Below are 27,831 nucleotides of genomic sequence, written 5' to 3' on the forward strand. Positions count from 1 at the left end.
TTTTTTTTGTAACTTATTTTTTATTGAAGTTCATCTATGTTCTTTGAATTTAAAAAAATACAGCTACTTAAAATTAAACACAAAATTCTGCAGATGCTGAAAAACCAAAGCAACACACACAAAATGCTGGAGGAACTCAGAAGATCAGGTAGCATCCATGGAAATGAACAGTCAACGTTTTGGGTCAAGACCCTTCTTCAGGACTTAAAATGATTTGTCAGTGATCACCCACCTGAGTATACAGTACATTTGTGGTTTTCCTGACATTTCGATTAATCATCCTGAATAATGTCTATTATGTATGGTATGTATATGTTTACAGAAGAAATTGGATCATTTATCTTTTATCTTTCAAAGTTCATTTTCAATTTTTTTGGTTTTAGCGAGAATTAAAATTGTGTCTGGAAAACCAAATGACCAGTGTAATATGATTTATTATGATTTTTATAATATGAATTATTATGATGAGTGAAGTGTAACATCATAATAACAGAATACAACACTAAGTGGGAATCAAAGCAATCAGATCTGTTAATTAGCCTAAATGAGGAGACAGAACTTTGAATGTCCTGTTTGCTGATGAAGTGAGTGAGGCTGGCTTTTATCCCCTCCCCTCTTCTTGGTGTTGATATTTCTCAAAACCCCAACTTGCATTTGCCCATTAATCCTAGGTAAAGGTTTAACCATCTGCAGAGGTAACAATTCAATCAGAATAAGTTAATGAAACCACATAAAATAATATTTTCGAAGCTCATTTAAGAGATACCAAATAAAGTAAAAATGCCATTAATCAAATAGGATCAAAATGAATATCAGGTGCAGGACATAAGCTTTGCACACTGGCTTTCTTGGTACTTGTATGTTTTTAATAGTTACCCTCTCTTCTTTCACTAGCCAACTTAATTCCAGTTCTGAGTGAATGAACCTGATGGGTCTTACAACTACTGCAATATGATTTCACAGCTAGAAATGGGTCTCATCATCAAAGCTAATAACATGGATTGAAATCTCTGAATATTCTGTACTTTAGTTACTTGATAACTAAAAGAGCTTTATCTATTTGAACCTTTCTGAAGTGATAACCATGAGAAGAAAAGCTTTTGGCTATATAGCAACCTTATACACCCCAATGTTATCTGAAATTCACAGAAATGCTTTTGGCTATATAGCAACCTGATACACCTCAATGTTATCTGAAATTCACCAACTAATACTGCAACACCATGTTTTCCACGTTAGCTAGAGGCTTTCCATTTTTTTTTAAAATGCTTGTTGTACATCCGTGTATGATGTAGTATGGTTTACTGATAGTGTGTTTCCATCGAAAGGGATTTGATGCACTGGGAGGCATAGAGAATAAGTTGAAGCAACTTAATATGAAGACACTTAGTTTGCCAGAACTCTCTAAAGAACATAAGACTCTGTGCCTTGCAATCGAGGATGCAACTTCAGATGCTCTACTGAAGGGGGAAATGCTCCTGAATAAAGCTGACTCTCAGAGGTAAGGAATGGATTACGGTGAATGTTGGATTTAGAATGCACAAATTTCCAAGTAAAATATCAGTGACTGGAGATTTTCTTACATACAGAACAGTCATAGTCGCATTTTGTGTGATGTTGATTAATTGTACAAGTTGTGATATAGCAATTAGAAAAGTCACTCATGAAGATTTTTCTTTCCCAGATATTCACCAGATCTCTTATGTATATTTTGCAATGCTTACCTTAACATGTTATCCATTTTCATTATTGTATTCTACATCTTAAATGACCTGACATTCTAATTTTGGTTGATAGTGCTTTGCCTTATAACTCCTATGGTGCTATCATAGATTGATTATTATTAATATCTTTGAAAGTCCTCAAAGTTTCTCCATGTTGATAATATGCAGAGAATGATTACCTCTCATGAGACTGTTTTAATACTCAATAACGGGTTAGTTTGGGTTTGGAGTGATGGAGCGGAAGTGTGGGAGGAATGCAGAATCTTGGTGGTGTGAGCAGGTAGTGTAGTGATAAGGGGAACAATGAGGAATACACTCTCAAAAAGGTTTCATTCATCAAAAGTTTTTTTGAAGGCTTTCTTAATTCTAATTATAAACTCAAGAAATCCTGCAGATGCTGGAAATCCAAAGCAGCATTGTGGCACAAGAGGAGGCCTTGGCCAGACATGTTGAAATGGGAATCAGAATTAAAACATTGGGCCACCAGGAAGGATCCACTTTTGGCGGATGGAGTGGAGGTGCTCAATGAAGCAGTCCCTCAGTTTATGACAGGTGTCATCAATGTCGAGGAGGCCACATTGGCAGCATTGGATGCAATTGACGGCCCCAGCAGATCTGCAGGAGAAGTGTTGCCTCACCTGAAAGGACTGTTTGGGGCCCTGATTAAACGTAATGGAGGAGGTGAATGGGCAGGTGTAGCACTGTGGCCACTTGCAGGAATAAGTGCCGGGAGAGAATTTAGTGGGGAGAGACAAGAGTGTCACAAAGGAAGAAATCCCTGCATGTTGGTCCATGGCCACCTCTTGTGCCACGATGAGCCCACCCTCAAGGTGGAGGAGCAACACCTCATATTAATGCGCAAGCCATAGAGAACAAGGTGGATGATCTTAAAGGGAGACTCACCTACTGCAGGGAGATGCAGAACTGCTGTGTATTCTGTTTCACCAAGACCTGGCTCTCCCCTGCCACCCCCGACTGTGCCATCCGACCAGAGGGATTTTCGATCCATCGTATGGACCACACAGCGTCTTCGGGCAAGACGAGGGGAGGTGGTGTCTGCCTACTGATCAACACTGCGTGGTGCTCGGACACAGTGGCACTGACAAGCTCCTGCAGACCAGACCTGGAGCACCTGTCGGTGAAGTGTCATCCCTACTATCTGCCACGGGAATTCACCTCGGTCATACTGACAGCGGTCTACATTCCCCCCCAGGCGGACGTTGAGTGTGCTCTGAACATACTGTATGCCAACAACAGTGAACTTGAGACCAGGTATCCGGAGACTTTGGTCATTACAGCCGGGGACTTTAACCAGGCCAACCTCAGAAAGGCGCTGCCAAAGTTATACCAACGTGTCTCCTGCCCCACTAGAGGCCCGAATATACTTCACCACTGCTACACAGCAGTCAAGGATGCCTACCGTTCCATCCCACAACCTCACTTCGGAAAATCGGACAATCAGGCCATACTCCTCCTCCCGGCTTACAAACAGAAACTGAAGCGGGAGGTCACGGTGTCAAAAGTAGTGTCGCGTTGGAAGGATGAAACGGATGAGGTCCTCCGTGACTGCTTTGAATCGGTGGACTGGTTAGTATTCAAGGACTCAGCAGCTAACCTCGATGAGTATGCCTCAGCTGTCACGGACTTTATTTGGAAATGCACAGAGGACTGTGTGTCTCGCAAGACAATCCGGGTATTCCCTAACCGGAAACCTTAGATGAATTATGAGGTCAAGTCCCTTTTAAAGGCTAGAGCTGTGACTTTTAGGTCCGGGGATACCAGTCGCTACACGGAATCCAGGCGTGAATTCCAGAAAGCCATTAAGGGCGCCAAGAGGCAATATTGAGCCAAGTTGGAAGCCCAGGCTAACCAGAGGGATGCCAGTAGACTATGGCAGGGTCTAAATGAGATCACTGGACGCAAAGAAAAGGCTGAGAATTTCAATAACTGTGGTGCTTCTCTTCCTGATGAACTTAACATATTCTACGCAAGATTTGAACAGAAGAGGAGCATCCGCTCCCTTCGGATGAACTGGACCTGGTGGCATTGAGATTCATCGTCACCGAGGAGAACGTTAGAAGGGCCTTCCTGAAGATAAATCCAAGGAAGGCGATGGGCCCAAATGACGTCCCAGGTTGGGTTCTCCGGGACAGTGAAAGTGAGCTAGCTGGAGTGTTTGCTGACATCTTCAACTGCTCCTTGCTTCAGTCTAAGATCCCCTCGTGTTTTAAGAAGGCAACGATAATCCCAGTGCTGAAGAAGAGCAAGGTGGCATGCCTGAATGACTATCGACCTGTGGCTCTAACATCAATTGCTATGAAGTGCTTCGAGAGATTGGTTGTGGCACACATCAACCACAGCCTACCAGTCAATCTCGATGCTTTGCAATTTGCCTACCGGAGCAACAGGTCAATGGCAGATGCCATCTGTCTGGCTCTACATTCCTCCTTAGAACACCTGGAGAATAAAGATGCATACGTAAGGCTCCTTTTCATTGACTACAGCTCTGCCTTTAATACCATCATTCCAAATAAACTGATTCCTAAGCTCCAGAACCTGGGCCTTAGCACTCAGATCTGCAGCTGGATCTTCAACTTCCTCACAGACAGGACCCAGGCTGTAAAAATAGGGGACAAGCTCTCCTTGACAATCACTCTGAGCACTGGTGCCCCACAAGGCTGTGTACTCAGCCCCCTGCTGTACTCACTGTACACCCATGATTGTGTAGCCAAGTTTCCATCAAACTCAATATACAAGTTTGCTGATGACACAACAATTGTAGGCCATTTCTCGGGTAATGATGAGACTGAGTACAGAGAGGAAATTAGGAACCTGGTGGCATGGTGCAAAGACAATAACCTATCCCTCAACGTCAGCAAGACAAAGGAATTGGTTGTTGACTTCAGAAGGAGTAGCGGACCGCATGACCCAATTTACATCAGTGGTACGCAAGTGGAACAGGTCAAAAGCTTTAAGCTCCTCGGGGTCAATATCACAAATGATCTGACTTGGTCCAACCAAGCAGAGTCCACTGCCAAGAAGGCCCACCAGCACCTTTACTTCCTGAGAAAACTAAAGAAATTTGGCCTGTCCCCTAAAACCCTCACTAATTTTTATAGGTGCACCGTAGAAAGCACTCTTCTAGGGTGCATCACAACCTGGTATGGAAGTTGTCCTGTCCAAGACCAAAAGAAGCTGCAAAAGATTGTGAACATGGCCCAGCACATCACACAAACCAATCTTCCGTCCTTGGACTCACTTTACACCGCACGCTGTCAGAGCAGTGCTGCCAGGATAATCAAGGACACGACCCACCCAGCCAACACACTTTTCATCCCTCTTCCCTCTGGGAGAAGGCTCAGGAGCTTGAAGACTCGTACGGCCAGATTTGGGAACAGCTTCTTTCCAACTGTGATAAGACTGCTGAACGGATCCTGACCCGGATCTGGGCCGTACCCTCCAAATATCCAGACCTGCCTCTCGGTTTTTTTGCACAGCCTTACTTTCCATTTTTCTATTTTCCATTTATGATTTATAATTTAAAATTTTAATATTTACTTTTTTAAACTATTTTTAATATTTGTAATCCAGAGAGCGGGAAGCGCAGAATCAAATATCGCTGTGGTGATTGTATGTTCTAGTATCAATTGTTTGGCAACAATAAAGTGTAAAGTATTTTGTCTGGGTAGCCTCTAAACCTGATAGCATAAATATAGATTTCTCCATCTGGTATAAAAATAATTCCCCCCCCCCCGCCCCCATTCCCCACTCTGGCATTTACCTCTTCTCACCTGCCTATCACCTACCTTGGTGCCCCTCCTCCTTCCCTTTCTCCTATGGTCCACTCTCCTTTCCTATCAGATTCTTTCATCTCCAGTCTTCACCTTTCCCATCCACCTGACTTCACATATCACCTCCCAGCTATCCTTCTTCCCCTCCCACCACCTTTTTATTCTGGCATCTTCCCCCTTCCTTTTGTTTCGAAGAAAGGTCTCGGCCCAAAATATCAAGTGATTGCTCATTTCCATGGATGCTGCCTAACCTGCTGAGTTCCTCCAGCATTTTGTGTATATTAATTTTAATTACTTTTATTTTTAACTATCACTAACTTTTTTTAGGAAATGGTGCTGGGAAGGCTTGGATCCAGAGAATAGATGTAGTGTATATGGATTTCAGCAAGGCATTTGACAAGGTACTTCATGCAAGGCTTATTGAGAAAGTAAGGAGGCATGGGATCCAAGGGGACATTGCTTTGTGGATCCAGAACTGGCTTGCCCACAGAAGGCAAAGAGTGGTTGTAGACGGGTCATATTCTGCATGGAGGTCAGTGACTAGTGGTGTACCTCAGGGATCTGTTCTGGGACCCTACTCTTTGTGATTTTTATAAATGACCTGGATGAGGAAGTGGAAGGATGGGTTCGTAAATTTGCTGATGACACAAAGGTTGGGGGTGTTGTGAATAGTGTGGAGGGCTGTCAGAGGTTACAACGGGACATTGATAGGATGCAAAACTGGACCGAGAAGTGGCAGATGGAGTTCAACCCAGATAAATGTGAGGTGGCTCATCTTGGTACGTCAAATATGATGGCAGAATATAGTATTAATGGTAAGACTCTTGGCAGTGTGGAGGATCAGAGGGATCTTGGGGTCCGAGTCTACAGGACACTCAAAGCTGCTACGCAGGTTGACTGTGTGGTTAAGAAGGCATACGGTGCATTGGCATTCATCAAAAATGGGATTGAGTTTAAGAGCCGAGAGGTAATGTTGCAGCTATGTAGGACCCTGGTCAGACCCCACTTGGAGTACTGTGCTCATTTCTGGCTGTCTCACCATGGGAAGGACGTGGAAGCCATAGAAAGGGTGCAGAGGAGATTTACAAGGATGTTGCTGGACTGGGGAGCATGCCTTATCAGAATAGGTTGAGTGAACTCAGCCTTTTCTCCTTGGAGTGACGGAGGATGAGAGGTGACCTGATAGAGATGTACAAGATAATGAGAGGCATTGATCGTGTGGATAGTTGTAGGCTTTTCCCCAGGGCTGAGATGGCTTGCATGAGAGGGCATAGTTTTAAGGTGCCTGGAAGTAGGTACAGAGGAGATGTCAGGGGTGAGTTTTTTATGCATAGAGTGGTGAGTGCGTGGAATGGGCTACCGGCAATGGTGGTGGAGGTGGAAATAATAGGGTCTTTTAAGAGACTCCTGGATAGATACATGGAGCTTAGGAAAGTAGAGGGCTATGGGTAAACCCTAGGTAGTTCTAAGGTAGGGACATGTTCGGCACAGCTTTGTGTTCCAAAGGGCCTGTATTGAGCTGTAGGTTTTTCTATGTTTCCAATAAGTGCCCAGCCTACTTATTGTCAAGAAAAAGCTTGGACTGTTTCCCATTGTTCAGTAAGCTCTCTCACAATAATCTCCTGACCTGTGCCTGAACCTTGTAGTTTAGAAAACACATTTTAGAACTGATTCCATTAATTAATTTGGAAATATTTCCATTGAAATATTAATTGATAGTTTTAAGAAAATTATACTAGGTTCTGCTGAAGACCTGAGGTGTATTCACAATCAGTGCAAAACATCAAAAAAAAGGAGCTGCTTGATCTAGGAATTGGCCAGATGTGTGAGCAGAGCTGGCTTATCGTATAATATCTTTTAAAGCTTGGGACCGGGATTGTGGCAAGGCCTGGGATCTTCCACCCATTTTTAACTCCCGCATCCTCCTGCTTGTCCATCATTGATACAATCACAAAGAAGGCCAGAGACCATACTTCATTAGGAATATGAGGAGATTTGGTATTTCACCAAAGGCTCTTGTAAAATTTTGCTTGAAAACAAATCAAAACCACTCAGAGAATGACTCTGTGTGACGCGCTTCTAAAGTAACTAGAGTTCAAAGTCAAAAAATGGTACTTTCAATCGTTTATTATGAAACCAGCAAAGACGAAAAATTTGTAGCTATAAAAAAACTAACAAGACTAGCGATGTGGCAAAATTAACATTCTAATTAGCATAACTGAGCAGTTGAACTAAATTAGCAATTTTAGCATTATAGAGAAATTAACAACCAACAAAAAAAAAATCACCCTCCAGCTTATTCCCTGGCTCCAACTAGACAAAAACTGAACTAAACATGAATATGTAACTGCACTCATTTGCTTCTTCCACGCCCCAACCCACATGCAAATTACCCATAATAAACACGCAACACAAAATACAATCCAGACGGACAGAAATTAGATACATGGCTCCTACATCCCAGCCCCTAATTATTACGTTACAATAATCACAGCTACATACTACTAAAAATAGGAGACAATGAAATCTTCAAGAACAAACATCTTAACATTCATGCAAATACCCTCTGTCTTCTTTCAGTGAAGTTACGTAACAGAGGTTACCAGCATTAAGCCCGGTACAGAGTGATCTTTACCACCACTCTCTGTCAAGTCAGTAACACAAGTTAAAGTCATAAAGCGTTCTCAAAGTCTGCCTCCTATAGAAGATTGATCTGGGTTATAGGCCTGTCCATACAGCTGGTCTTGGTCTTGTTGTGCACCTGCTGCACAAATCCTCTTATATCTGGTAAGACTTGAATGGCTCTTCCCATGATCCATGAGTTTTGAGGGGCTATTGTCAACTACAAGTGCAATGACTTTTGGGAGAAAATTGCATTTTATACCTGACCATTTCTGACATTCCTGTAACTGTAGTAAATACTTCTTGACCCACTGTTTCCAAAACAATTTTGACACCTATTAGATGAGCATTCATATCTTCCTCTTGGAACTTTACTGATGGTAAGGATGGTAAGGTCTTCAGAAGCAACAAATGTTGGGTGCCAGTGCTTCAAAATCATTGGGATCGGAGGATGATTTAGTAATTAGACGAACATTGATAATACCCTCCACTTCACAAAGGAAACCCTCTTCATCAAGATTCTGTACCTTCATGGTAGAATTGTGATCTTTCGCACAGAGCTGATCAATCTCTCCCATGTTTCTCTGTGAGGTGAACCAGCTGGGTGGGTTAAAAATCTACTTAGTTCCTTTTTGAAGAAGGACATCTATGATCCGTGAATGATTCCACTTCTGAATGGCTTCTTGCAACACCCACTCAGCTCCAGGAAAGTTTGTCGCATTACCAGAGCACGGTTCACGAACCTGTCCTTGTCTTGCTATAAAGCGTCAAAGTGAATTCACAAAGGCATCTGTGTCTAAACAAGATGCTACTTCGATGTGAACAGCTTGTATAGCTAGACAGGTGAATATGACCCCATTCCTCTTCACCGTACTCGTTCTGCACTTCACCTCAAAAGGTCCAAAGTAGTTCATTCCTACATGTGTAAATGGAGGTTCATCTGGAAATATCTTTCTCTCCAAAGAATAGCCAGAGAGTGAGTCTGTGGAATTCTTTGCTACAGCTTGCTGTGGAGGCCAAGTTTTTATGTACTGTATATTTAAGGCAGAGGTTGATAGATTCTTGTTTGGTCAGGGCATGAAGGGTTACAGGGAGAAAACAGGAGATTGGAGCAGAGAGAAAAATTGGATCAGTCATGATGAAATGGCGGAGAAGACTTGATGGTCTAAGTGGCCTAAATCTGTTCCTGTATTTTATTGGTTTATGGTCTTATGGAATACCCTTGTTGTTCTTCATCCAATCAGATTGAGTACAATTGCTTCCTCTTCTGGCTAAGAAACAAGAGCAGGATCTTAAATCTAAGAACTCAGACCACTTCCTTGCTCAGACAAGTCCAAGGTGATAAGTGATGGATTTTGCATGTTACTGCATTCATGTCCTCTTCAATCTGCATGGCATTCATTGTAACACTTCTCTTGACTTCTGGATCATCTACCAGAAGTTCTCCAGAACAATCGAGATTCACAGCCTTTGAGGCTGAAAAGATACTGAGGCCTTGACACCCATGTCTCATTCTTCAGGAATGCTTTCACCTTCAACCCCCTAGAGTCCACATCTGTTGAGTTACTTACAATGTTTACATACCTCCATTGAGATGCTTGTGAGACCTTAAGAATTTCTGAAACTCTGTTAGCAATGCGGCTTCAGAATCTGGAAGTTCCCTTCTTGATATACTTCAGCTTAGAAGTACTTTCAGTCCAATACACTGAGTCATGAAGCTGTACGTGCATCTCCTTCCTCCACAGTGTGTCTATACGGCTTGCCATCGTAGCAGCAGTGAGTTCCAAACAAGGAATAGAAACTGACTTCAATGGCGCTATATGAGATTCTTACCCTCGGCCATTAGCCTCTATAATGAGTCAACCTGTAACCAGCAAAGTGATGATCCCCTCCTGTTACACTGTTTGTGGTAACTCATTTTTTATTCTTTCTACTTTTCTTATATTTATATCTGTGCACTTGTAATGCTGCTGTGACACTGTATTTTCCTTCGGGATCAATAAATTATTTATCTTATCCACTTTGAGTGTCAAAAGCCACCTTTAGCACAAATGGAGACAAGGTCATGATAGAGAGACACCGTTTCTTCCTCAGAGGGACACTGACACTTGCGATCATCCACCACCTCATGGCTGAACTGCTCTTCAATGTCTTCTGTGCATTTCCTTAGAGTGAAATTGGCATAGCTGCTTAGTGATGAAGTTTCTCCAAGGAGATGTACCACCGCTACTACTACGTCGACTCAGGCCTAGGGGGCCGGCTTCGGGCACGATGACGGACTCTCCACTTCTCCCCCTCCCTCATCAGTGTGTTCAGTTATCTGCATTAGCCGCGCCGCTGTGTTCTAGGAGCGTGTTGACCATAGTCTTGGGAGGGCGCCCAGGGTTCATCCTCCCGTACTTGGGCTCCCATATGATGACTAGGCTGGCAGGTAGCTCGGGGTGGTGTAGACATTCCCCCGCTAGTTGCAGTCTTCTCGCCTCGATTTTAGTGGAGAGCATCAGTAGTTTGTTATAGAGCTCGACATTCGTCATGTGCTGTTGCCAGCTCACGTCAAGAGCCATCCGGAGCATTCATGTATAGCAACCATCTGGAGACTTTCACATCATCTTGGTAAGGGTCCACGTCTCGCATCCGTACATGAGAATGGACTCTATGACTGGAATGAAAATCCTCTTTTTAAGCCCTCTGGTCAGGTTCGACTTCCAGATTTCCTTCATGTCGTTCATAGCGCCTTCCGTATCTTTATGTCCTTCTCTGAACTCATGTACCACCACCACTCTAAAAATCCACCATATCTTGGCTGAGGTCACCATCAGGCTACTAGAGAAACCTCAGCAGATCTGCATCTTCCACTGGTACCTTACCCTGATGAAACATTGATTCAGTAGTTGCCAGATCACCACTGGTTCTTTTCTGAATCTGATTATGACTCCAGTCAGTGAGCTAGTAAGATCTGGTCTGTATAAGAGCCGAGTATTAAGTGATATTCCCTGAAAAGTCATGTCACAGTCAAATACTACACAAAGCTTCTCTTTTCTGGGGTGATAAACACCATGATATGGAATATACCATCACTACTTTCCAAATCCTCTGCTGACACTCTTTTGGCATAATCTTTGGAGATGACATCTTTCATGACAGCTGTTTAGTCAGTGTGAAATGACAAATCCTTATTCAACCTCTTCCTTAGATTTAGATCACGTTGTTCAGTTAACTTCCTTTATTTGACATGTTAGCCTCCTTCTTTCTCAAAGGTAAACCAATCTGTTGTGGCCATTGACCAGTTTCGGAGAAATTGTAACCCGCTCCACAAACTTGTGGTTTTCTTTTGACAGACTGGGTTGTTCATTCTGACTGCGTACAGAGAAGTCTGTCTTGAACAGCCAGGTTCAAAGGCAAAGCTCATCCAGGTTGAAATCTGAGATCCTGTTAACTGTCCCCTCTGGCTATGCACAGTCTCTTCCATCACCATGGCTCCTTTCAGTTGTCCATTCACAGTCCAACCCAACATTGTTGGAATTGCATAGGGTTCACCATTAACATTGCAAATCACTTGCAACAGCCCCAGTGCTTTAGGCACATTTGTCCCTATCAGCATCACAATTTCTGAATCAATCTCTGGCAAATGGACATGTTTCAGGTGAGACCATTCCTGGAAATCCCTCTGTTCTGGAAAGTTCCATTTGTGGACAGACACGCTTTCCTGCGTATAGATGTTAGGTAGTTCATGATAGTTTTCTCCATCTTAGCCAGCCACTTCCAATCCTGAAACAATGTAGCTACTCACAATCTTCTCTTGACCCATGGTGCTTTTGAGAATGCATGTCCTTTTTCCTGTGAGGTTGAGCTTGTTTATGAGTCTTACTGTGCAAAACACTAATGTACTTCCTTGAGCTTGGAAAGCACGAGTAACCACTGTCTTATTACACACTGTCTTAGACTTCACTTGTACTGGAATTCTGGGAAATTTACAATCATGATCGCTAGCCCCAAACGGGCCATTAGATATCAGGGCACTACTTACTCCTGTGTCTGATTTTTTTTCACGGCTTGTTTGATTCTACACCCTTTTCATTAGAGTGAATATGAAGTATGCTGGGGTGCTTGCCACTGCCTGAAATATTTCATGCATACCTTGCATGAAAGACAGTTTCTGCAACCCTTGTTGTTGTATTCTGTCCACAAACAGCCAAAGCAGACACCATTTTCTTTAAGGAAGGCAATCTTCTCACTATGAGGGCATTAATACAATGTATTTTTGCAGAACTGACAAACCCTTTTGGCTGACAAGGCCATTTCCCTTTCATTAGTTTCACATTCAGTTTTAGCTTTACTTCTCACTCTGGCCACAGTGGTGGCAAAGCAGCTTCCTTTAGCATTAGAATGTAAGTGTGGCTTAGTTTCGTTCACACCTTTGCTTATTGCCATGACATAACATCGTGTATATTCCCAAACACTGAGTGTGTAGAAATCTTTACAGGTTTATTTCCAATACCAGATCAAGTACAGCCTCTCCTCTTGTAGGCTTATCTACATATTGTGTCAGGAATCCTTCCTGAACACTCCTAACAAACTCTACCCCATCTAAACCCCTTGCTCTTGGGAGATGCCAATCAATATTGGGGAAATTAAAATCTCCCACCATCACAACCCTTTGGGATGTGGGAGGAAATCAGAGGACCCAGGAAAATCAATGAATTGAATTGAATTGAATTGACTTTATTACTTACATCCTTTACATAAATAAAAATTTTTACGTTACGTCTCAGTTCAAATGTAAAATGTGCAATTACAGTAATTTATAATAAATATTACGTACAACAGGATAGTCAATATAACATAGAAATACAGTTGTGTCAGCATGAATTAATCATTCTGACGGCCTGGTGGAAGTAGCTGCCCCAGAGCCTGTTGGTCCTCACTTTCATGTTGCAGTACCGTTTCCCAGATGGTAGCAAATGGAACAGTTTGAAGCTGGGGTGACTCAGGTCTCCAATGATCCTTTGGGCCCTTTTTACATACCTGTCTTTGTAAATGTCCTGAATAGTGGCAAGTTCACATCTACAGATGTGCTGGACTGCCCACACCACTCTCTGCTGAGTCCTGCGATTGAGGGAAGTACAGTTCCCTTAACAGGCAGTAATACAGCCAGTCAGGATGCTGTCAATCGTGCCCATATAGAATGTTCTTATAACTGGACATGGGAAAGTCAGTGGATGTAGTGTACCTGGACTTTCAGAAAGCCTTTGATAAGGTCCCACATAGGAGGTTAGTGTGCAAAATTAGAGCAAATGGTATTGGGGGTAGGATACTGACATGGATAGAAAATTGGTTGGCAGACAGGAAACAAAGAGTAGGGATTAATGGGTCCTTTTCAGAATGGCAGGCAGTGACTAGTGGGGTACCGCAAGGCTTGGTGCTGGGACCGCAGCTATTTACAATATACATTAATGATTTAGATGAAGGGATTAAAAGTAACATTAGCAAATTTGCAGATGACACAAAGCTGGGTGGCAGTGTAAAATGTAAGGAGGATGTTATGAGATTGCAGGGTGACTTGGACAGATTGGGTGAGTGGGCAGATGCATGGCAGATGCAGTTTAATGTGGTTAAATGTGAGGTTATCCACTTTGGTGACAAGAACAGGAAGGCAGATTACTATCTGAATGGTGTCAAGTTAGGAAAAGGGGAAGTACAACGAGATCTAGGTGTCCTTGTTCATCAGTCACTGAAAGTAAGCATACAGGTACAGCAGGCGGTAAAGAAAGCTAATGGCATGCTGGCTTTCATAACAAGGGGAATTGAGTATAGGAGCAAAGGGGTCCTTCTGCAGTTGTACAGGGCCCTGGTAAGAACACACCTGGAATATTGTGTACAGTTTTGGTCTCCAAATTTGAGGAAGGACATTCTAGCTATTGAGGGAGTGCAGCGCAGGTTCACGAGGTTAATTCCCAGGATGGCAGGACTGTCATATGTTGAAAGATTGGAGCGACTGGGCTTGTATACACTGGAATTTAGAAGGATGAGAGGGGATCTGATTGAAACATATAAGATTATTAAGGGATTGGACACGCTAGAGGCAGGATACATGTTCCTGATGCTGGGGGAGTCCAGAACCAGAGGCCACAGTTTAAGAATAAGGGGTAGACAATTTAGAACGGAGTTGAGGAAAAACTTTTTAACATAGAGGGTAGTGGTTCTGTGGAATGCTCTGCCTCAGAAGGCAGTGGAGGCCAATTCTCTGGATTCTTTCAAAAAAGAGTTAGATAGAGCTCTTAAAGATAGTGGAGTGAAGGGATATGGGGAGAAGGCAGGAAAAGGGTACTGATTGTGGATGATCAGCCATGATCACAGTGAATGGTGGTGCTGGCTCGAAGGGCTGAATGGCCTACTCCTGCACCTATTGTCTATTGTCTAACTTGGAGGGCCATATCAAACTTCTTCAACAATCTGAGGTGAAAGAGGCACTGTTGTGCCTTTTTCACCACACAGCCGGCATGTACAGACCGCGTGAGATCCTCAGTGATGTTTATGCCGAATAACTTAAAGCTGTTCACCCTCTCAACCCCAGATCCATTGATGCCAATAGGGGTTAGTCTGTCTCCATTCCTCCTGTAGTCCACAGCCAGCTCCTTTGTTTCTGCGACCTTGAGGGAGAGGTTGTTTCCTTGACACCACTGTGTCAGGGTGATGACTTCCTTTCTGTAGGCTGCCTCATTATTATTTGAAATTAGGCCTGTCAGTGTAGGGTCATCAGCAAATTTAATTAGCAGATTGGAGTTGTGGGTGGCGACATAGTCATGTGTATACAGCGAGTAAAGGAGGGTGCTTAGGACACAGCCCTGAGGGTCAGGGGGCAAAGGTGAGGGAGCTCACTCTTAACACCTCATTGGGAGAAAGTGTAAACCACACACACCTGGTCAGAGGTTCCCAACCTGGAGTCCACAGACTCCTTGCTTGATGGTTTTGGTCCATGGCATAAAAAAGGTTGGGAACCCCTGCACTAGATCCATAGCACCCAGGCTGCTACACCTGTGAGGCGGTTACAGCTCTTGCTGCACTATTGTGCAGCCTATTTGGAATCTGGACTGTATTGGGATTGGCCAGCTGTGACCCCATTCACCTGGGTAAGCACAGATTATTTCAGGACTCTTCCTGCCTTATGACAAATCAAGATGCAAATCAAGAAAATCAATATGGCACTGAGCTGCACCTTCTACTGAGCCGTGGCTGAGATTTAGTTCTTTTCTTTTAGGTTTGTGGGAATGGTTCAGGAACAGAGAGAGGAGTTAAGTTAGGGTTTAAGGACAGGGTTGTGAGGGAATTAGAGATCAGGTCAGAACCTAAGTCTCCACTCCACATTCGAAGGCCAGCGATGAGAACACGAGACATTCATGACTGGATGTAAGCCTGGCAGAAAGTGGACAAGGACCCCACCCCCCAGGTCTGTGAGTTCAGGGGTCAGGGTTCCATGTGGGCAGGAGGAATGCGTTCTGATGACCCTCTGGGTTCACAAATTGGTGAGACCAGTGTTCAACCCTTGTGTTCAGGGTCCTGTCATCAGCAAGTTGGAGTCTGATACCTAGTGTTTGGTGAGTGGCATGTCCTGGGGTCAGTGCTGAGGATTAAGCCCCAAAGGTTGAATCAGTAATCTGGATGTTGAGGCCCATTGACCAAATTTGAGTCTGCGAATCTTTGCAGGTCTGCTGGGGTGGTTGAAGCCCGATGTCTGCTGGCCCAAGTCTGAGTCTGCTGGAGGTCTGTCCTGGGGTTAAACAGCTATGCACAGTGCTTATAAAAATTATTCACCCCTTAGAAGTTTTCATGTTTTATTGTTTTACAACATTGAATCAATGGATTTAATTTAGCTTTTTTTTGACATTGATCAACAGAAAAAGGCTCATTCGTGTCAAAATGAAAACAGATCTTTACAAAGTGATCTAAGTTAATTGCAAATATAAAACACAAAATGGATTGCATAAGCATTCACCCTTCAAGTCAGTATTTAGTAGATGCACCTTTGGCAGCAATTACAACCTTGAGTCTGTGTAGATAGGTCTCTATCAGCCTTGCACATCTAGACATTTTTCCCCATTCTTCTTTACAAAACTGCTCAAGTTCTGTCAGATTGCATGTGGATCATGAGTGAACAGCCCTTTTCAAGTCCAACCATAAATTCTCAATTGGATTGAGCTCTGACTTAGCCACTCCAGGACATTAACTTTGTTATTTTTAAGCCATTCCTGTGTAGCTTTGGCTTTAAGCTTAGGTTCATTGTCTTGCTGGAAAACAAATTTTCCCCCAAGTCGCAGTTCTCTTGCAGACTACATCAAGTTTTCCTCCAGGATTTCCCTGTATTTTGCTGTATTCATTTTACCCTCTACCTTCACAAGCCTTCCAGGGCCTGCTATAATGAAACATCCCCACAGCATGATGCAGCCACCACCATGCTTCACAGAAGGGATGGTGTGTTTTTGATGATGTGCAGTGTTTGGCTTATACTAACATAGTATTTAGTCTGATGGCCAAAAAGATCAACTTTGGTTTCATCAGACCATAGAATCTTCTTCCAGCTGACATCAGATTCTCCCACGTACCTCTGGAAAACTCTGAGATTTCATGTGACTTTTTTCAACAGTGGCTTTCTCTTTGCCACTCTCCTATAAAACTGCAACAGGTGAAGCACCTGGGCAACAGTTGTTGTCTGCGCAGTCCCTCCCATCTCAGTTACTGAAGCTCGTTGCTCCTCCAGAGTTGTCATAGGTCTCTTGGTGACCTCCCTCACTTGTCCCCTTCTTGCATGGTCACCCAGTTTTACAGCTGTGCCATACTCTTTCCATTTCTTGATGATTGGCTTAACTATACACGAAGGGATATTCAGTGACAGGAATTTTCTTGTATCCATCTCCTGTCTTGAGCTGTTCAATAATCTTTTCTTGGAGTTGCTTGGAGTGTTCTTTTGTCTTCATGGTGTCATTTTTGCCAGGATACTGACTCACCAGCAATTGGACCTTCCAGATACAGGTGTATTTTTACTACAATCAGTTGAAACAGCTTGATTGCATACAGGTCTCCAAAAACAGATCTCCATTTAACTAATTATGGACTTCTAAAACCAATTGGCTGCACCAGTGATGATTTGGTGTGTCATATTAAAGAGGGGGCATGAATACTTGTGCAATCAATTATTTTGTATTTTATATTTGTAACTAATTTAGATCACTTTGTAGAGATCTATTTACACTTTGAATGAAAGTCTTTTTTCTGCTGATCAGTGTCAAAAAACAAAACTAAATCTACTGTGCTTCAATATTATAAAACAATAAAACATGAAAACTTCCAAGGAGGGTGAATAGTTCTTGTAGGCACTGTATGTGAGTGAGGAGGAGGAAGGATCAGGACCTGCTTTGCTATTGTTGTTTTGTTGTCATGTTTTGTGTTATTCTGCCAAGCACTTGTGGGCGTGCTATGTTAGCACCAGAATGTATGGTGACACTCGCCAACTGCTCCCAGCACACCTTTGGGTGTGTTGGTTGTTCATGCAAACAATGCATTCTATAATGAACACATGATAAATAAACTTGAATCTTGATTCTTGAATCTTAAGGGAATTGCAATTTTTTTAAGTTTCCAGAGATGTTATAAAATTTTCATCTTCACAAAAACTTCACATCCTTTTACATAGATTTTTGCACAATACTATATATTGGTTAAAAACAGGAAGGTAGGTGGTTGGGAAGCAGAAATAAGCCAATGTTGAGGAGAGTACTTTGCATACCAAAAGAATGAACGAAGCTATTGAACAAAACCAATGAGGTCTACAAAATCCAGTGCAGGGACTGTAGTAAATATTATGTTGGCCAAACTGGAAGAAAACTATCCTTGAGGATCCATGTATGTCAACTGGCTGTGAAGTGGCATGACCAACTCTCCCTAGTCTCTACCCATGAAGATTGAGAGGGTTGCATATTCGACTGGGCATCAGTGAAGGTCAGGGCACAAGCAAACAGGTGCCATGCAAGAGAATTCCTAGGAGCATGGTTTTCCACAAACAAGTCTGCAACTAGTGATGTAGACCTCAATCCTGTTTATGAGCCTATTCAGGCAAAATTCCAGACCACAACACACAAGGTTTGCCATTCAACCAATCAGTGATGAGATTTCCTCCCTGCATCACAACTGAGTTTCTGTAATGATGACCAATCATCTCATTGATAACTATATCAAAGGCCAAGCATTTGGAAGACACACTACAATTCACAGCGCACTGATGATGTCTCCTCGTATAGTGATGAAACATTTGCAAGTAATTTGCCAAGATCGGAGAACGACTTAACCCAGCCATCAACCATCCAAGCTACACATTTTATGAATTATTTCCAACATAATATACAGTACTGTGCAAAAGCCTTAGACACCCTAGCTATGTATATGTGCCTAAGACTTTTGTGTAGTGCTGTAGATTATATTATAAATCCTATTCCTAGCTTTAAGTTTGGAAATGACATAAATAAAGGTTGAAAACTGAATTGTGAAGAGGACGTAAGAAGCTATGAAAGTTGTGAGAAGAATTAAATACAAAAGTAGGGTTTTATTGGTTATTAATGAGGCCATATCTGGAGGAACGTGTATATTATGGGTCGAACCCCTGTATCAGTCGAGGGGAAATTGCTATAATAAAGAGGTGAGAGGGATGGGTAAGTTAGGCTGGCAAGCAATTGGTAGAACAGGTGAGGAGAAAGATGGTGGGCAGATAGATCTGGCCAGGAAATGGTTGGAGTTATTTCCCTTCATGCCCCTCACTGAGTACACATTTGAATCACGACCCATAGTATATATGCACCTGGATTTGTGAAGAATTGTATACAAGTTCCATTAGCAAAATATTGGATGTGTTTGCAGTTCATATTCATTTAGATTAAATTATGCAAATTAGAATAAAAAAATTTAATGAATAGGAGATCATATCTTTAATAGATTGCCTTATATACCTAATATGCATAACATTTGATGCATAAACATTGAATTTGATTTTAAAGTTTAACTATTTGACTGATTTTTGGTCTTGCTAATGAAATGTACTATCAGTATATCCAAAATGTATCAGAAATGTTTCGATACCATGGACAAGCATCAAACAGAAAAAGCAAATATCAGCTACCTGTTTGATACATTACTGTTGCCACAAATTTTCTCAATAATGCCTTTGCCAAAACATGCCATTTATCCTAGGGAATTGAAGATGTTAATATAGCATTTCTGTGTTTGGAAAATTCTTGAAAAAGGTAAATTTTCAATTTTCATGTCTGTTTATGAAACATGGCAATTTCTACAAGAAGCAGGAAATGAACAGCTGTTGTGTTCCATTTATTGGATACGGTGGATTTGGTTAATTAGGACAAATCAGGACCAATAAGTTTTGGCCACAATTAAGTGGCTGCCCCAAATACCAGAAGTTTCATGGCAATAGTTTAATAGGTTTGAAAAAGACAAACTACTCTTTAACTGAGTAACAAATTATGTACTTAAATGAAATACAGAAGAAATTTGAACAATACCAATACTATTACAGTAGTATAAAACTGTATTGGTTCCTAATAGATATTGACGGAGGAATTCATCCAGTGTAGTGCCATGATATTTTGATTAACTGTAAATTTATAAAGTCAACGCAGGCACCTAGTGCAGATAATAGACTACCTTCATACAATGCTTTTGATGATTATGTCCTCCAAAACATCATTTTCATGTAGCATTCAAGATGATTATCGATGCCTTCAAATTCTTCATAGTTCCCAACTTGTTGAAGTAGTGAAATAATTTCATTTTTACTCCCAGTCATTTCTGGCATCACCAAGCCAGAATGCTTGAAACCACAATGAGCAACACAGTTCTGAGTTGTCTTACTGTTATTTCTTGTCAGCTATCAGTGACAAAAATCACTGCTTTTTGAACAGAAACACATACAACTGATGCCACTTAAAAACTGTTTGCTCTAAGCATGGTGTAGTGTTGAACGGGCATACATGTGCATGCTACTGGCGCTAGTAAACAACTATTTGGCCACCGTCTCCTGCCCCAATTAAGCAGCGCAGTGTTCCAAGTAAACGAGGGGAATCCTGACTATTTTCTCAATCTGTTTTTGTTCTTTAAGAGTTGTCCCAAAGAAGCAACTGACTGATTAACCGATGGCCCAATCACCAGAATTCATTGTAGTATTCTCTTACTATTGTAGAGAGGCCACACTTATAAATTTCTAGTCCTCATTCTAATATGCCCACAAGCATACTTAAAATAATCTTTTACACTCAATATCATTAAGAAAGTATTGAGTACAGGAGATGGGATGTTAGTTAGAAGTTGTATAAGACATTGGTGAGGCCGAATTTGGAATATTGTGTATCGTTTTGGTCACGTAACTACAGGAAAGATGTAAATAAGGTTGAAAGAGTACAGAGAAAATTTACAAGGATGTTGCAGGGACTGGAGGACCTGAGTTATAAGGAAAGATTTAATAGGTTAGGAGTTTGTTCCTTGGAATGTAGAGGAATGTAGAAGATTGAGAATAAATTTAACAGAGGTTTACAAAATTAAGAGGGGTATAGATAGGGTTTTTCCAATGAGATTAGGTGGGACTACAACCAGAGGTCATAGGTTAAGGGTGAAAGAGAACATGAGAGGAAACTTCTTCATTCAGAGGATTGTGAGTGTGGAACAAGCTGTCAGCCTGTCATGCTTTCAGAATTGTCCTGAAAGCTCTAATGATGCCCTTCATTTTGAGAGCCAGTGTGCAGTATAAACTGTCCATAGGTGGCAGCACGACAACAAGGAAAAAAAGAATACATATTATGTATTTATAAACTGTAGTTTTGTGATTTCTTTTTTAGAGATTTAAAGTGAAGGTAAAGTCCTTAGCTAAAAACTAAACAAAGCTCACAGCTTGGAAATAAAGACAATGTTAAACATATTTTCAAAAATTATTTTTATGAATTAAAATTACATTTTGATACAAGGAAGTAAAGTCAGCAAATGTTGCAAACACTCAGCAGGCCAGGCAGCAGGGGGGGTAAGGAAAAGAAAGTTAATGTTTCAGATTGAGGGCTCTCATCAGAACTGGAAATGTGAGAACCCAATTTATTTTACTTGTAGAAATTATGAGAATGGGGTGGATGGGTGGTTGGAGGGATGGACATGACAAAGGGGCTGTCTCTGATAGAATGAGACCAAGGTTGCTGAGGTGATAAATTATTAATGAAGGCAAGTGGTTGATGTGTTCATCAGGGAAGCTGATTAATCTATCAATCAGGTAGGGCATGGAGAAACCGCAAACCATCAGTGGAGAGAGAAAAACTTTGTATATGTTTACCTAATTTTTCTTTCCATGGTTATTTCCTGATCTGTTTAGCATTTCTAATATTCCCCTTTTGGTTTCTGTCTCTGCAACAACTCTGACTACATTTCACAGCTTTTACATGTCCCTTTGTTTATTTCTTTCCACAGTTGCTGCCTGATCTGCTTTTGTTTCCAGCATTTTCTGCTTTTATTTTTAGCTCTTCAGCATCTGCAGTCCTTTTGTCTCCCAGTTAAGATTCATTCATGTGCAAAAATGATTCTTTGTTTAAAAAATTTGAAAGGCAGTTCCTGGCAGCATCTCTAGGAAGAGGTACAGTCAACGTTTCAGGCCGAGACCCTTCATCAGGACGAAGGGTCTCGGCCTGAAACGTCGACTGTACCTCTTCCTAGAGATGCTGCCTGGCCTGCTGCGTTCACCAGCAACTTTGTGTGTTGCTTGAATTTCCAGCATCTGCAGAATTCCTGTTGTTTGCGTTTTTAAAAGGCAGTTCCTGTTTAACATTGGCATGCAACAGTTTCCAAACACTCAAATTTGCAAGGTCAAAGGGATGATTTGCTTTTCATCGAGGCATATAAGTTACAAAGGCCTGGCTATTTTTATTAAGTGAATAAATACCCTGAATTCATTTAGTACTCCCTCAGTCCCTTTATTGGCTGCGGAGACATATCAGCAGCTGTCTCTGTATGTTCAGTTTCAGACCCTTTGGAATTTTGGAGATGATTGGCTACATTCAACAGAGAGCAGATCAGCTGACTGGACAATGCTTTGCTGATAAGGAATTAACTTCAAAGAAACAACAACTGATTGCTTCATTTGATGATCATTTTGAAAAGGTATAAGCATACAATACAAACAAATATATTCCTTTTAATAAAACATGTTCCTTAACTGTGTTTGGAAACTTCAAAGAAAAGATTATGTTATTATTCATTTTCTTTCATGAGATGTAGATACGTCTGGCATTCCAAGTATTCATTCCCCAAATCCAAGTGTCCTTGACAAAGTAGTGGTGAGCCATCTTCTCAAAATACTACAATCTATATGATGAAGATACTTTGCAGTGTTGTCAAGAGAAGAGTGCCAGATTTGATCTCATCCAAAGTAAACTAGCAATGGTATATTTACATGTCAGAGTGGTTTGTGAGATGGAGGGAAAATCAGGGGCTAAGCCAATTCGTTGAGTTCCTCCAATGCATCATGTAAGTGACTCACTCAGTAACCAAAGTATGTTAACAGTTGAGACCATAAAATTTTAGGGCAATGGATGGATGCCAATCAAGAAAATTCTCTACTCCTGGATGAAGCTGAACTCCTTGTGTAGTGTTGCAGATACTATCACCCAGGTAAGTGGAGAGTGTACCAACATACTATTGTATTTATGCATATTTTCATCTGCAGAAACCCACATGCATTATGGCCTTATGCATTATTGCTTGTGCACTCCTGGCAGTGTAAAAATGTTCAGTTAATATCAATGTTTAATTCAACAATATTTTATCTCATTTTCCAGGCTGATTGTTGGAAATGGACAAACAATATGTATTCTTGCCCACTTTCTTCTCAGTAGGCTGTGAATATAAGAATGTCAGTTATTAACATACAATATTTCATTTGGTAGTGATGTCCTTACAAGAAATCATTATTAATAAGCAGGAATCAACATATAAGTAATTATGTTAATAACTTGATATGAGGATGATTTGCATTTATAGTTGTTTCCCATTATGATCATCTTTAATTCATTGTATTTTATGGTTATAACTATGGAAGTATAAGCAATTGCAGCTATTATCAGTCATTGTAAATTTGAAAGACCATCTAAAATTAGGATGCAAATTAAGCTGTCTTGAACACACAGAAATACTGAAATACAGAACAAGGCAAATTTGCAGGAGCAGGATTATGTTGATAATTACTGAAGGGTCTGTATATAGATTTTGAAGAACTAGCGTAACAAATTGAAGTCAAGTCAAGTCAAGTCACTTTTTATTGTCATTCAACCATAAACTGTTGGTACAGTACACAGTAAAACCAAAACAATGTTCCTCCAGGACCATGGTGAAACAACACAAAACTACACTAGACTAACTGAGACAACACAAAAACTACACTAGACTACAGACCTACACAGGACTACATAAGGTGCACAGAACAGTGCAGGGCAGTACAATAAATAATAAACAAGACAATAGGCACAGTAGAGGGCAAATTACAATAGAATAAGAAATGATGTAGATGTCAGTCTAGACTCTGGGTATTGAGGAGTCTGATGGCTTGGGGGAAGAAACTGTTGTACAGTCTGGTCGTGAGAGCCCGAATGCTTCGGTGCCTTTTGCCAGATGGCAGGAGGGAGAAGAGTTTATATGAGGGGTGCGTGGGGTCCTTCATAATGCTGTTGGCTTTACGGGTGCAGCGTGTGGTGTAAATGTCTGTAATGGCGGGAAGCTAGACCCCAATGATCTTCTCAGCTGACCTCACTATCATACTTCAGAACTACCTTGAATTTTTTGATGGAAGCTTTCACTGTGTCCATGACTATGCTGTAAGCACAAACATACAGGGAATTCAAATGCCAAAAGGGCAGTGTTTCTGGAATGGAGTAAAGTAAAGTAACTCTAAATGAGTCCGTTCTAGGAACAATGAGAAACTGAGTGTTTTTAATTACACAATTTTCCAGATGAAAGCTATGTATATGTGTTGATTTTCAACAATAACTTCAAAAGGAATCAAGTAATAAGCACAAGGGTTGGTCATATGCCACTTGAGGTTCTCAAAATTCCATAATATTTAATTAACTGAATTTACATTCTCCAGGTGCTAAGATAGGAGTCGAACAGCTGCCTTTGGATTTTGTTAACCTAGATGTCAGATTTTCTTGGTTCAGTAATTTAACCATTATGCCACTAGTTCCTATATGACAGTTTATATATTGGAGTAATAGAGTAATTCAGCATAGCCCCGGCCCTTTATCCCACCATATCCATGCTAACAAACAAGTACCTCTCCATGCTTATCCCATTTCCTTCCATTTGTTCCTTAACCTTCTATGTACGGCCAATTCAGGTGTTTGTCTAAGTGCTTCTTATATGTGAGACTACCTGCCTTCATCAACCACTCAGGTGCTGCAGCCAGATTCCAACCACCTACTGGGTGAAAAAGTTCTTCATTACATTCCCTTTAAATTTTTAAGCACGTATCCTATCCTCTCTAAATTTCTAAATGCTCATCCTAATTCCTACTGGATTCGGCCCAGTACATCATGGGTAAAATCCTCCCAACCATCGAGCACATCTACATGAAATGTTGTCATAGAAATGCAGAACAACACCTTATATTCCGTCTGGGTAGCCTCCAGCCTGATGGCATGAACATTGACTTCTCTAACTTCCGTTAATGCCCCACCTCCCCTTCGTACCCCATCCATTATTTATTTATTATTATTTTAAAAAATTTTCTCTTTCTCTCCTTTTTCTCCCTCTGTCCCTCTCACTATACCCCTTGCCCATACTCTGGGCTTCCCCCTCCCCCTTTCTTTCTCCCTGAGCCTCCTGTCCCATGATCCTCTCATATCCCTTTTGCCAATCACCTGTCCAGCTCTTGACTCCATCCCTCCCCCTCCTGTCTTCTCCTATCATTCTGGATCTCCCCCTCCCCCTCCCACTTTCAAATCTTTTACTATCTCTTCTTTTAGTTAGTCCTGATGAAAGGTCTCGGTCCAAAACGTCGACTGTACCTCTTCCTATAGATGCTGCCTGGCCTGCTGCGTTCACCAGCAACTTCTATGCGTGTTGCTTGAAATTCCAGCATCTGCAGATTTCCTTGTGTTTGCATAGAAAAGCAGCATCCATCATCAAAGATCCTCACCACCAGGCCGCGCTCTTTTCTTGCTGCTGCCAACAAGTAGAAGGTGCAGGTGCCTCAGGACTCACAAAACCAGGTTCAAGAACAGTTACTACCCCCCAACTAGCAGGCTCTTGAACAAAAGAGGAAGAATTTCCCTCTCGGGATCAATAAAATATTTATTATTATTATTATCTATATTAATTGTAGTTATTTATCTTGTTATTTATTGCTCTTTATATTTGCATGTGCGCAGTGTGTTGTCCATTGTTTACAGTTACTTTTCTGTAGATTTGCTAAATACGCCTGTAGAAAAAGAATCTCAGAGTTGTATATGGTGACATGTATGTACTCTGATAATAATTACTTTGAACTTTGAACTAAAAGTAGATTTAGTTACTCTGTTATGGGGAAAAGTGTCCTCCTATCTACCTTATCTATACACCTTTATAATAAATAAATACAGATCACCCAGTCTCACCTCAAAACTCACCACTCAAAGTTTTTTAAGATTTTACCTTAACCTACGTACTCTTATATTCCATGCCTTTTCTAATTATGGCAAGCATTTCATGGCAAGTGTCATAGGTGTCTTGAAGTAGAGTTTTGGTCCTAAATGTCAACTGTTTGTTCATGTCCATGGATGTTGCCTGACCTGCTGAGTTCCTCCAACATTTTGTGTGTATTACTTGGGATTTCTAGCATCTGCAAAATTTCTTTAAGTATTTCATGAGCCTTCTTTACCATTTTATCCATCTGTGCTGCCACCTTCAGGGAGTCTTGCACTTGTACAGCAAAATCCCTGTTCCTCAATGTTCCCTGTAATGCTGCTTAGAAATTATTTGCGTTTTGTTTGTAATGACAATAAATATTAAGCAGTCCAAGAACATCAGCTGTATCGATCTTTCAAATTAGCAGAATAATTTTGATTGAAATATCAGTAAATGTCCATTCGAAAATCAAGTAACAAGATTTTATCTGTTTCATGTTTATGACTGGAATTGGTTTATTATTGTCACATAAACCAAGATGTAGTGAAAAGCTTCCATATTGTTCATACAGATACAGTACAATTATTACACAATGCTTTGAGATAGAACAAGTTAAAACAATAACAAGTGTAAAAACTACAGAGAAAATGGAGGGCAGTTAAGTAATAACGGACAAGGTCATAATGAGGTAGACTGTGTGTGGTCAAGGGTCCATGTTATTCTACAAGAGGTCTGACAGCAGCGGAATAGAAGCTGTCCTTGAATCTGATGATACTTGCTTCCAGAGTTTTATATTTAGGAGAGGGGAGAAGAGGAAGTGTCTGTGGTTGGTAGGGTCTTTGATAATGTGGTTGATTTACTGAGTCAGTGAGAACTATAGACAGTCCACAGAGGGGAGGCTAGTTTCAGTGTTGCGCTCAGCTGTGTCTATAACTCTCTGCACTCCCTTGTGGCTACATGCAAACAGTCTCCATATCAAGTTGTTATGCATCCAGATAGAATGATTTATAAATATCAGCCTCTCGGTGTTATTCAGTACTGCAGTATAATGTAGAGGATAGCTTGGCTCAGTTAATAGTAATTTGCCTCCTTAATCAGAAGATTGTAGGTCCAAGACTCACAATTGTGAGCACAAACATTGGTTGGCATTTCGTTGTAGTCTGGGGGTGATGGCATTGGGTTTGCTGACGATGAAGTTCTAAACTCAAATGATGAGTTTAAGCCCTAGCAGATACAAAGAACCACAAGTACTCTCACTAAAGGGAAATTATACTATAAGTACCCAATCCTCAAAAGATAGTTTACTTCCCTGTTTATTTTCTGTGGCAAGTTTAACTGCCGATGCCCACTATTCGAATGGTGGGTCCATCTCCCCACCAAGGAGGAGATATTTTCAGCTAACAAAGCAGTTTAAAACACAGTTAATTTATCTTCAGTCATACTGATTTAAATCCCACAACACTTTTAAAAGACATTGAAAATTCACAGAGATTGCTAATTAAAAATTTCCAAATCACAAATCATTTCTAATACACAGAACACACAGCACAAAACATAAATCATAAAGCATAAAGGATTTTTCAAACACAAAGAATTTCCATAACACAGGTACATTTCCTATAAACTAACAAAACATATCACAATGCAGACAAACAAGTCATCCATTGCAGAACCTGAAGCTGGAGGAATGCATTCTGGTTCACCCAGTGTTTCTTCTTGATGTTCCTTACCTATTCATAATAAGCTTGAACAGCTCTCTACACTTATACCCCTTTTCTCCTCTCCCACATAGTTGACTTCACATGCATATGATACTTCCTCAGCTATCCTTTTAACATGAATGGTCTAAGAGGTCTGTGGAGACATAGTTCTTCAGCTAATACTCACAATTCACAATAATGCTATAAAGCTAACTTTATAGGGTGTATGGGGTGTCAGGGAGGGGTAGCACCTCTGGTGGGGGAACATGTCGCGTCCTTTTCAGGGCGGTTAGTCCACCTTTGGTC

At 41.2% G+C, this 27,831-nt stretch overlaps 1 protein-coding gene across 6 annotated transcripts in view; it reads left to right on the forward strand.

Moving 5' to 3' along the window:
- ccdc141 (coiled-coil domain containing 141) overlaps positions 1-27,831 on the forward strand; it is a 160,406-nt gene that overhangs the window by 40,801 nt on the left and 91,774 nt on the right. For all 6 annotated transcript variants that reach the window (XR_010018443.1, XM_063052079.1, XM_063052080.1 and 3 more), the window contains exons 8-9: positions 1,329-1,501; positions 22,186-22,327. Coding sequence is in view for 5 of the 6 variants with exons in the window: in XM_063052079.1 (XP_062908149.1) it covers positions 1,329-1,501; positions 22,186-22,327 (315 nt within the window). In the remaining variant the exon portion in view is untranslated. The remainder of the gene's footprint in view (positions 1-1,328; positions 1,502-22,185; positions 22,328-27,831) is intronic.

Source organism: Mobula hypostoma, chromosome 6, assembly GCF_963921235.1.
Source record: "Mobula hypostoma chromosome 6, sMobHyp1.1, whole genome shotgun sequence".
Taxonomy (NCBI): Eukaryota; Metazoa; Chordata; class Chondrichthyes; order Myliobatiformes; family Myliobatidae; genus Mobula; species Mobula hypostoma.